Source organism: Centruroides sculpturatus, unplaced genomic scaffold, assembly GCF_000671375.1.
Source record: "Centruroides sculpturatus isolate CEXI.00-Female unplaced genomic scaffold, Cexi_2.0 scaffold873, whole genome shotgun sequence".
NCBI lineage: Eukaryota > Metazoa > Arthropoda > Arachnida > Scorpiones > Buthidae > Centruroides > Centruroides sculpturatus.
This window is the reverse complement of record NW_019385041.1, coordinates 72,277-85,221: the sequence shown is the minus strand read 5'-3', so window position 1 is coordinate 85,221 and position 12,945 is coordinate 72,277. Positions and strand designations below refer to the sequence as shown.

General features: G+C 30.7%; 1 protein-coding gene across 1 annotated transcript in view; it reads left to right on the top strand.

Annotated features, from left to right (window-relative positions):
* LOC111633761 (tight junction protein ZO-1-like) overlaps positions 1–11,248 on the top strand; it is a 108,597-nt gene extending 97,349 nt beyond the window's left edge. The window contains exons 20-23 of the mRNA XM_023378381.1: positions 1,419–1,629; positions 2,231–2,328; positions 4,033–4,361; positions 11,002–11,248. Coding sequence (XP_023234149.1) covers positions 1,419–1,629; positions 2,231–2,328; positions 4,033–4,361; positions 11,002–11,176 — 813 coding nt within the window. The 3' untranslated portion in view covers positions 11,177–11,248. The remainder of the gene's footprint in view (positions 1–1,418; positions 1,630–2,230; positions 2,329–4,032; positions 4,362–11,001) is intronic.
* The last annotated feature ends 1,697 nt before the right edge of the window (positions 11,249–12,945 follow it).

The window sequence follows — 12,945 nt, the reverse complement described above, 5'->3', positions numbered from 1 at the left end:
AAAAGGCTTGTCATGATGAAGGCTGAATTTTAAAATTCAACCTAGAACAGTTGTCAAAAGTCAAAGGCCATCCCATATTAAGTCAATGGGGAAATTTTGCATTGTAAAAAAGTACACAAGTACTCACTTACCTGACATCTATAACAAAGCTCTTTCCAAAGTTTTTTAAATACTTGACAAAAATAATATTCACTTTATGCTGGGAATGTTATTTTTAACAAATACACATTTTTTAACGTTGGTTAGGTGTGATTTTTAAATAGTGATCTTTTTTTCCCATTTTTGTTGAAAAATTGATCATATATATACCTTAATGTATTAAAGAGTAAAAATTTTTTTACTCTTGAATGATTAATTCTTTTTGAGATGTCCATCAAGAAATAAATTTTTTCAAAAAAACAATTAATAACAACAGTATATTAGTTTCAGATTCCCATTGTAAGTCTTTGGAAAAAATTCCAATTGAGTTCTATCTTTTTGTGATTTTTATTAAAAACAGGAATGTTTTGAACTATATTAACAATGGCACATGTACTGTACAATGCCTTCACTGCATTGATCATTTACTATATAAGTTAAGGAAGTTTTAGAACAAAGATAAAAATTGACTGCTTATGCAGAGTGGCAGGTTGCTTTAATTTATCACCCTTCTACTGATCTAACATGAATTTGTAAGATGTTGCTGTGCTTCAGTCAGGGACAAAGTTCTCCTAGTTATATGTATTGTTTTTAGGCAAGACTTGGGCCTGACACTAAATAAAACAAAACAATTGATGAATTAAATAATTTAATCTTATGAATGAAATTCTTATCTTCAGTTGCTCTTATTTTGAATTTGTCTAAAAATAAACATTTACTAATTTAATGTTAGAATATTCATTGTGTAATGAAATTGTTTTTCCTTCTGAAGCAGGAATTAATAAATTCTAAAAACATTTATTTCTAAATGTTTATTTTTTACTGGACTTCCAAAAGTATAAGATCAATAAAAGTAAGGATTTTAATTGTGAAAATATAAAAAAATTGATGGCAAGAAAATTAAGGTTAAAAATGGCATAATTTTTCTATTAAAAAAACCTATATCTATGCTTGTGATATTTTTTAAAAACAAAAAAAAATCTATGCTTTAGCATTAACAATGACTGTATAAGACAATTCATTTAAGATAACTTGAAATTTCTATTCAATTTTAAAAGTTAAAAAATTATCTAGCTTATTCTTACTTTCAGTAGAACAAAAGTTCTTTATTTTTAATTGCTCACTTTTGGATTAATTAAAAATAAGCAATTTTTTTACTTGTTTTTCTTGTAGTGTGTGATATTAATTTACAATTTTATTTTGTTCTTTAGCTTTGTTTAGTATTTTTTGTTATTCGACTCTAATTAATTATATTAATTCATTCTTTTTCAATTTTAAAGGGAAAACATTCACTAGTAGATATTACACCTGGTGCAGTAGATCGATTAAATTATGCCCAGTTTTATCCAATTGTCATCTTTCTTCGAGCAGATAATAAACATATCATAAAAGAATTAAGATCAAGACTAATTAAAACAGGACAAAAAAGCTCAAGAAAATTATATGAACATGGAGTTAAATTAGAAAAATTATGGTCTCATATTTTTACAGGTATTTTAAAATTAAATTTTGAATCATTAAATTTTACTAATTGAATATATAGTAATTAATGTAAGATATAAACTTATATTGCTGTCATAATTCATACTGAAACTTTTCATATCACATCTAATTTAATCTACTATTAAAATATAAAAAATTCATTCTAAAATTTGGACCCAATATTTAAAATTTCTATATGAAATGCAAATCTTGGTATTATATCAAATATAAAATCATCAGTTATTACTAGTATTTTATTATTTATACTTTTAAGAAAGTAAAAATTGGAAAAAACTATATAACTTTATTGAGTCTTTTATATATTAATATTTTTTTAAAAATATATATAATTCACACAGTTTTACTTATAAAATTACACCTTAAAAATTAATTTTATTACACTATAAAATATATGTATTTAAAGTATGGTGGAATAAATTTCTACTTAACTTTAGTTATTACATAAATTTTGTATGCTTGATATAATTGTAACAATAATAATTACTAAAATATAATAATATTTCTAGATTTAATTTAAATTAATTCATAATAGAATGTTATTAATGTAGTTCATAATGATTGCCTTTCTAAAATATTAAATTTTTTGCAGCAACCATTGCACTAACAAATAATGATATGTGGTATCAAAAATTACAAGAGGTTATAGAAAAACAACAACAACAATCCATTTGGGTCTCTGAAGTAATGGTAATTATTGATTTATATTTATGAATATTTATTGATTATTAATTAATAATCTTATATGCAAATAAAAAAAACAATCATCATCACTATAACCTGATTCATTATAAAACTACATGCCAACCAATGAAAAAAATTAAATTCATCAATCATGACTAATCTTGTAGTCATGTGAAGGAACTTCAAACATGTATAATATTTTATTATTATTATTATTGGAATTATTTTATTTTGAGGAAATAATATTTTTAAGTAACAATTAAAAGGTTTGTGATTGACAATAACACAAACAAACATATAAATACAAATAAATACACAGTGTGGTGGAGTTGGTAAACAAATAGTCTAACTCTGGCAAATTTGAAATGTGTGACTCCGACTCCAGTGTTTTCTGTTTTTAAAATGTCACTCTATGATTCCTTTTATAAGAAAGACACCACCGGGTATCCAAATATTTTTATTTAAAATTTCTCTATAAAAGTTGTACTAAAACCTATAGTGAGAATCAAAAATTGATATAATGAATTTATCTTGAAAACATTTCAAGTACATAAAGAAACACACTTCAACTGAACAGCCAAAAGAATTCCAGTTTCATTAAACCAATTGTTGATAATTTAGTAAATTTAATCATTTTAAAGAAAAAATTAAATATAATAAAATGCAAAAAAAACAATGATTTGATGAATGACAATAAATTGAGCCTCAAAATAGTTTCTCCCACTCCAGCTATTACCAGAATAGTTGATTTCCTACTGATGGTTGACTAAACTGTAGTACAGTATGTAGTAGAATTTTAAAATTGGTATTTTTTCCCATTTATGCCATCTTGAACCAATGTATACAATTGTGCTTTAAGAACTTAAACCAGTGAATAATAAGCTGGAACAATCCTATTAATTACATTTTTGCAGTTTTCTCTTCTTTTTTTAGTTTGTTGTAGTTAGATTCTGATCATGGCTTTATTTTTTTTATTGTTTTTCTATTACTGTTTTAAGACCAAATTATTTTATAGAAGCAATAATAAATAGTCATAAATAACTTGAAACCAAAAGAAGGGCAGTGAAAAAATTAATTGGTCAAACTAGTTAAAAAAGAATTGATATCTAAAGAAAAACATAGAATTGTAAAAAATGTTGCACCAAGTAAACATTATGGCACTGAAATGAAAGTCAAATTTTTTCTTGTGAGTTTCCCTTTGATAAAGATAAGCTTGATGCTTTGAAATGATACCATAAGCTTTTTATTACTGTCTCTGCACTTCATGTTCTTACTTTAGTAACATGATGAAGCTTTCAAGAATCAATTTCAGAGATTATTTGTTTTTCTCACACATTGAAAGCTGACCAGATGACTGAATGGCAACATTCCAGAGTGCCACTATGAAGGATCTGGGATCAAATCCTGATTGAGACTGCTGCAGAAAATTTTTCATGCAGAATCCACTAGTACATCATTCTTCATCCCACATCGATACTGCATCGGTGGTTAAGCAAATTTGATCCCTAAACACTGGTAGTCAGCTCAAGTTTGTGCTTAGGCTGACAGGCTGGTTTGTGAAGTTTTCCAGGTTTCCTTCACATAGCTATGTTCCTTAAAAGACCTCCCAGAAGATTGAATATTTGTTATTTTTAATTTATAATTAATAAAATTTACAAATCATAATAAACTTATTATATTATTAAATAATATAATTTTATCTCCTTTTAGCCAAAAGAAATAATAACAGATGATTTCCTTTTCCCAATGACTTCCCGTCTCAGTTATGCTTCTTCACCTGAAAGTGACCTAGATTTTAATGTAGATAATAGATCAATAAGTTATCAAGATCAAATTTTATCAAAATTTTCCTGTGATAGTTTTATGGTTAAAGCATCTAGTGATCCAAGTATAGCTGCCAAAGAAAACATTGACCAATTGGATAATTATAATAGTCCACCTTCTTATACACTTTCCAAACCGAAATCTGTAAGTATTTTTTTAAGAGAATATATAAAATATTTCTTTTCAATTTTAAATACGATATATATTTTTAAACTATGGATAAATACCTAATGCAATTTTGCATTATTTCTATGATACTTTCTCAAAAAATATTTAACAAAAAAATATTTTGTTCAAATGTTTTAAAATTGTGACTTTACAAAATAAAAAATATATATAATTTATTTTTAATTTATTTTTTTAATTTTTAAAGTCAAAATTTGGACACACGTTAAATATGACTATTATAAACAATCAAAAATATGTCACTAACAATATGCAGCCTATAAATTAAATGTTTGACTTTTTTGGGTTAATTATTAGTCAAAAAAAATTTTTATGAAAATCGAAAATAAATTTTCATGATTTCAAATTTATTAAAAAATAATTATTCTATGATTAAAAATTTGCTATGATCTTTCAATGATATCTAGACAGATAAGACTGATGGAATAATAGGACAAATAATTTCCAAATTAGTTCACTTCCAAACTTAAATAGGTTTTATGTTGACAATATTAAAATTGAAGCTATAAAATTAAATGTCAATGAGAGAAAATCAGCTTTACACTTTCCAATAGTAGATTTTATTTATTTTTCAGAATACAGTAGAGCCTCGAAAACTCAGTCTAATGTGGACCGAAGGGTGGCCGAGTTTGTGAAAATGCCGGGTTATCGGGAATGGGGTTAAAAAACTAAGTATGAGTGTTTCTTCAGAAAATACTGTACTGTATTTGTATGTATTGTTTACTTGAGAATACAACAGAGAATAAACTGCCCAAATACCCTTAAACAAAGGAAAAGTACGTCCTTTATGAAGGCATAGAGCCTTTACTACATGAAAATGAAAATTAATGAATACACTGTGTACAGTAATTTACCTGATAAGACAGACCTCAGAAAAANGCGGAGGAATAAAAGAATGCACCCTAGGCTGTTTTTATTGTAGGCTGTGGTACTGTACAATGTTGTATTATCTGGCAATAATAAAAAAGTTGAGATAACTGTCAACAAGGACATCATGGAAAGATTTTTTTAACTCTTTCCGCCCTGTGGGCACTAAGACGGCCTCTTTTTGCAAGCCCATTATGGGTTTGGCCAGGCCCACAATGGGGCTGCCGGGTGGTGAGGGACAGGGCCTGACATATCTGAATGGACCAACCCCCCGAAAAATTCCTGGGGATTTTTCGACCCATTCGGATTCAAGCCCACGTTCCCCAGAGCCGTAGGCTGCCACCCTGACCGCTCGGCCATCCGGCCAATCATGGAAAGATTAACAACAGGTAAATTTACAGATTAAATGTCCTTTCGAATTATTAAAGTATAGCCTATTAACGACTGTACAGTTGTTATCAACTGTTTTTATATAATTTAATTATATGAAATACAATGTATTAATTATTATATTGTATTGACTATGGCTATATCAAAATGTAGCCAGTGTTTGTGGGGTAACTCGATTGAGGACTTTATAAATAAGGGACATGTGTTGGTGGAAAGAATTAATTTAATGGTAATTAAAAGAATCAAATTGACAAACAACTCATGGACTTAAACAGTATTCTTACAAACTATACAAAGTTCTTGATCTTATCCACTAATCATAGAGATTGCTAGGAATCCCAATATTACTAATATATGCACTTATTCTTAAAATGTGTACAGATATTTACAGGGTGATATACTTGGTTGTTGCATCCTCTTAACACAGTTACTTGACACAATCAATGTTCTTTGCTAACAAGCATGTGGTCGAAACTTAGTTAACAAACAAAAATATAAAGCACTGAATTGGTGAAATAATCGTCTCGATAGTAAGCCTAATTCTTGCGAGTAGTTTTACTTAAACTACTTGCCAGTTGGGGCAAAATCCAGATCGATGGGTTTGGATTGTCCCTTCACACACAGCGGTTCAATCTTCTGTCGTTAGGCTGCGATTCCACTAATGTAAGAACAGGCATAAAAACCTTTGCCGTGAAAGCTTTTAATCATGTGACCTATTTGCATTTGCACTTGGATTACGCTGGAGGTCTGGTAGCAAAGTTTTTACGGTGATGGTGCTGCCCCAAGTGTCGAGCATAAGTACTTTGCATGTGAATTGGTGAAAACGAAAGCATCATAGTTTGATTGTTCATAATTGTCAGTGCATAAAATATTTTTAAATGGATCAGATACAAGCTGCTATGATGTTTTAACTTTTTTCTGGACAATTTTTGCTGCTTTCTGCACTCATGAAACGAAAGCAACGTTTTTGGGTGAGGCCTTTATTTCGGAATAGAAGTTCCTTAGGTTATCACAATACACGTATGTGTGAACTTTGTTTTCAAGACCAGGATTATTATTATGAGTAAGTAATAAATTAAGGTTATAGCAAAATCTTATAATGCATAAAAGTTTTATTAGTAGTAATGTAAATTTTGTTGACAGTTTTTTAAGAATAACATGTGATCTCTTTGAAGTGTTGTTATAACTTTGAAGTAGAAAATCATATAAGCAAGCAAAATACATGTTTCAGAGAAGCAACGTCAGCCAGAGAATGCTTTGGAATAACTTTAAGGTACATTTTATATGATTAGAGCTAATGACTTACTAGCTTAATCTGTTTTAATTGGTTTAAAAACTTCATTTTATCATGTATTTGTCCAGATTTTTTGCCTCAGGAAATGTATAGAAGTTTGTCCTTTGCCTTTATAGTTGGAAGACAAGCAATAGTATATAAGTGTTAAATTATATACGTATGTCACTGAATTGACAAGCGCTTTCGACGATACACACTTTTGTCTTCTTCAGGTCATTAGAAGATATAAGATCCTTCTTCGAATACAAAAATTTTTTAAATATTCCAATCCTAATTAACATTTCGGAATAACAGCAACGGTAGAACATAAGAAGATATTTAAACAAAAACACGTGCGTTTATAATGCGCATGCATTAGACGCCTCTATATTGTGGATTTAGTTGCAATGTTTTATATAGCTGTACAAATTGATCCACAAAGGGGGCAAATCAAGTGTGGGGGTGTTGCAGGGCTTTAATATGTTGGTAAGGAGGGCTTCCCAAATATACACAAGATTTCTGTTATTGCAATGTCTTAGTATGGCCACTTTGCTCCACAATGGGGTATGTTGGTGTTGTAACACCATTCTAGCAAGTTTGGTTTCATTCTTGCCTTCCCTGATGGAATATTGATGCTCTAAAATACGATAAGATAACATTCTGGTTGTCGCGCCAACGTAATGGGTGCGACCACCCGACATATTTTCTAATGGGACAGAGTAAACCCCCCGATCTTTCAAGGGTGGACATAGGATCTCTGTCATTGGACAACAAAACCTCCTAAGATTTGGCCGTGGAGAAACCGGCAGAAAAAAGGCATGTCGCCTAAAAATACGGCCAGTGACATGACGACAAAATGGTATCGTGGGCAGGACTATTGTGGATTCTTTTGGAAGATGTAGTGTAGTAGTGGGAAAGAGTGATCTTTTTACCTTATTTAAGATGTAGCTAAACTTGGCATTACTGTAGCCCGCCTCATTTACCGCACGGCAAATAATATTAAGTTCAGTATCGACAGCCATTCTTCCTCAGCCATTCTTGTGGGGTGCCCTTACAAACTGATCCAACTTTTACCATCCTAAGAAAGGTTAGAAAAATAATATCCCTTCCAACTATTTCGACTCTTCCTGGACGTGTTTATCCCCCGTCCAAAAGTAGCTTGCCCCAGGCTCTTTTTTTGAGGTTAAAACTCATAAGGAGGGTTTGCCATTGAGACCGCTGGTTAATAAAAGGACCCACCCTGCCTTCCATCTTGAAAAGGCCCTAGCCAGGTTATTAAGTGGACTTCTACGTCCTTCCTATTTGGTTACATCTTCCTCCGTTGCAGCGAAGGCTCACACATCTTCTGTCCTAGACCACATTTCACAAAAAGAGTATAGTTACTACAAGTTGGATGTAGTTGCCCTTTACCCCTCGGAGCTGCAGTTTGAAGCTGTTATGCTTATTAATGTGCTGCTAATCAGGAAGGGTTTTACAGCGCAAGAGGCTTTAGAGTTATGTGAAGCTCTACTCTTTATTTCCGAAAATAATTATTTCCAATTCAAGGGCCAAATATGTCTACAGCAGCAGGGAGTCCCGATGGGCTCACACTTTCAGCGATCTTGGCGGAGTTGGTCATGGGAAATTTAAAAATCTTGAATTCAATATTCCTCATCACAATAACGTATCCTCTTTTATATCTTAGATATGTTGATGATATTCTAATAGCTTGGCAGGACACCCATGAAAATTTCCTTACCTTCAAAGATTGTCTCGTGACTATTTATCCCACAATTAATTTTAGCTGGGAAAAAGGCAAAGAAAATGAAATTGCGTTCTTGGATCTAAAAATTATTAAATCCCGGGATAACATTAGGTACTCCGTATTCCACAAATTTAGTGGTATACCTCCCCTAATCCTGGCTACAGCATACCAACTGCAACATTACATCAATGCGGCAATTTCACCTTTAATAAGAAGGGCCTTTCTTTTACTTCCANGATAAGCCATACAAAGAAGAATTTAAGAAATATTATATTTAAATCTTTAAACAAATTTTATAATCGATATGTTTGATAACAAAAAGCCAGTTTTTCTATAACTGGGTTATATTTGCCTTTTAATCAATGATCAATTTAGTGTAACGGAGCGAAGTGCAAAGTTTTGATTTCATAAATAATGTAATTAATTTGAAAAATTATGGAGAAACATTTGTTATAAAATTGCGAGTTAATCAAAATAGGCATGATATTAGAAGTTTCCAATATCATGAATATTGCCTATTTTGATAGTTTTGGCTGTCCGTAAATTTCGTAATACATATATAGATGGGTGGGCGTGCATTCATTATAAGTGATGAGGGTGTCCTAAAAATAGGACCTGACTACACCTGTCGTAACTGGCAAATGGTCGAGCGATTGTCATCTTACGCTCTTTAGGACCCGGAATCGAATCCAACACTAGAAATTTTTCCAGGGTAGTTTATTCCGTATTTGTCGTGCCCCGTCCATTTCCATCGAGTGGCCTCATTTATTAAAGAAAATTTTAATATGTTTATTTAGAGCCATTTTAAAATTATTGATATTTAATATTATTAAGTTAACCTTAACAAAACTTAATTTTAAAATATTGAAAATAATAAATATAAAAAATTATACTCTAGTTATTTTCCAGAATGCTTTGATACCCGATAAGAACATTTTTAGGACATAAATAATTCAAGATCATTGATATTCACATCAAGAATATTCTATATTTAAATAATAACGTTTTAAATTATTGACAAAGTCAACTTATTATTCTAGGGAGAACATGAACGGATATTTATATCAAATATTGCAATTCTGTAGTTATTTTTTAAAAGTTTATTTATGTGTACAAACTGGAAAAAATTATGTTTAGTTTAAATGATTAAAAAAATTTAAATAAACAATTTAAAATTTCTTTTATGGATAAATGTTTGTTTTCATTATATTAATTTCTATTTTTTTGTTGTGAAAAGTCCAAACACGCAGAAAGTTAGAAATCGCTTTGCAAATGGCTTTTTAAAACCGAATTTACACGAAAACTTATTGCAAGAAATTAATAGAGTTGTGATGACTTTAGAAGAAAATACTTTAAATATTTCTTCATTTAATTTTTGTTTGTACAAGCTTATGCAATGTCTTATCGACAGGCTTATTATATACTACGTATATATTTTTATTTTTAACTTTTTACTGTGTAGGTACAGTACATCGAGAGCCTTCCCATCGTGCGTTTGGCTGCCTGACAATGATGGCGGTCTGATGGTGAGGGATGGAACAGATAATCCCTAAAAATTTCTTGGTCACTCGTCTGAATGTGATTCACGATCTCTCGGAGCTGTAGGCTGACATCTTAACTGCCGCCTGGTTATCCAGCCAATCGATTTTATATGTTTAATCATAAGAGCACTAGGCAAAACTGTGTACTCGGACTTTCTTTCAAGGTTTTAATAATATTAAGCATTAATTATTTATTGATTAAGGACTATTTAAAACTACGACTCTAAGTAAACTCGGGTTTACTCAGTCATAAAAGTGATGCTGCTTAATGATTCAAATTACGTCCATTTTGCTTTCATAATTCAAATCTGAAATAAAAGATGTAAAAATTAATCTATTTAGGCCTATAGCTTATATACGTTCCTAATATTGTCAACATTTATTATTTTAAAAGCTGTCAAAGCGGCAGTGAAAGTCTAATGGAGATTTTATAATCAAAATACCCATCCCGTTTAAGATCAATACCGCATACGAGTACTTTTTCTTTTCAACTCTTTCCTGTCCTGTAGAGCTAAGAGGGTTTTTTCGGGTCCGTAAAGGGTTCGGCCAGGCCCATAATGAGGACGGACGAGTGCTGAGGAACGAGGCCCGACATATCCGAGACCAATATTGTTCGGAGTAAAATGTTTATTAGCAGCGCTCTTAATTTGCAATAGTTTAATTTACAAGTTAACTACTTACTCTCACTACTCATAATAATAACTTATCATAACTTAATAAACAACTGTAAATCCTCTACACGTTAATTGTTTAACATTTTGTTACTGAAAGTTTATTGATATCCGCTAGGTTAATTAATATAAGTATGCTTCTGAAAATAACAAATTTTTATCAAACATATCTAATTGCTTAAGGTTTTATAATAGTCTAGTATTTTTAGATTATTATCAATTAAAGCCAAAGGCAATTTTTCCACATCCTCCACAGATTAATCGTGAAAATAAGCCATCTCACTACAGAAACACTCAGGAAAGATTGCTCAGTTGTCTAGGTATGCTACATTATGAAAATGATTTAATTTTGTTTTAGATGATAAAATATTTTTAATTCTGTCAAAAGTTATTTTAATCCAATATTTTTAATTTAATAATTTCTGATTATGAATTTCCAAGTAGCTAATTATCCTCATTTATACTAATGAGGATAATTAGCTACTTGCTACAACATTATAAGTAGAAGGAAATTACATGCATAAATATATTTTACACATAATTATTCATAAAGAATAATTCAAACATGTCATTACACAAAATTAAAGAATGATTTGGCCAGATTTGTTTGAAAAATTCTTGTACTTTGAGTGTATTTATTATTCTCTTTTTTTAAATTAAGTCCAATCTTATGCCTTGGAATTATATATATAGGAAGATCCGATGCTCAATATTTTGCCCTTCATTCTTGTGATAGCAAGTATCTCTTGTACATTTGTTAATCTTCACATTTTAAAACCATTCTGTATGATTAGTCTTGATACTAAGTAGACATTCCATCATACAGCAATATTTGAATTGAGACATAACTTTTATTTGTAAGTATATGAATCATTTTTTACATAATGTTAATTTGTTCTAATCATAAATTGATTGATCAGTGCNAAGTATGATTAATATATAATTTTGTTTTTAATTTTAAATCATGAAAATCTTACTATTGTACTAAGTAATTTTAGTTTTAATCATTATTGCTATTCTTTATTATAGTTTATATCCTATAAATGATTTGTTTAATTTTATTTAAAAAGGTCATATACATATACCAACATAACAGTTAATACTGTATATCAATGGCCGAGTAGATGAAGCCACTGAATACCGGTAGTTGGTCGTGGATTCTCACTTAGTCAACAGGCTGGCATATGGAGTTTTCTGAGTTTGATTTACGTATTTAATACATAAATATGGTCCAGTTTTCATAGAAGGCCTCCCAGGAAATACTTTGTCTAAGATAGTGTTGCGTTGCCTTATTTCATCAAACCAAACATCTTATCGCTATAGTCAATATCATGAGTATTTTGTAATGTGCATCAGCAGATACAATAGCTCCTCGTTATATCGCGGATTCGGATATATTGTGCTTTTTTGTCCCCCAAATTTTAAAAGTACTCGAGTCAATAAATTTTAAATTGTGAATTGTCATTGTATTTCTTTTTGCAACGAAATGTCGTACAAGTAGAGCCTCGAAAACTCGGCATTCGATAACCCGGCACTCCGGATAACTCGGCCACACCCTGGCAGGGCAAAAAAATCCTTAGTTAATTAATTATGAAGCATAAAGACAGCTTTATGCTTCATAAAATATTTTTCTGAGGTCTGTCTTATCAGGTAAATTACTGTACAGTGTATTCATTAATTTTCATTTTCATGTAGTAAAGGCTCTATGCCTTCATAAAAGACGTACTTTTCCTTTGCTTAAGGGTATTTGGGCAGTTTATTCTCTGTTGTATTCTCAAGTAAACAATACATACAAGTACAGTACAGTATTTTCTGAGGAAANAATTTAGTGGTGTACCTCCCCTAATCCTGGCTACAGCATACCAACTGCAACATTACATCAATGCGGCAATTTCACCTTTAATAAGAAGGGCCTTTCTTTTACTTCCAGCCAAGCGGCTGTCGATACCGAACTTAATATTATTTGCCGTGCGGTAAATGAGGCGGGCTACAGTAATGCCAAGTTTAGCTACATCTTAAATAAGGTAAAAAGATCACTCTTTCCCACTACTACACTACATCTTCCAAAAGAATCCACAATAGTCCTGCCCACGATACCATTTTGTCGTCATGTCACCGGCCGTATTT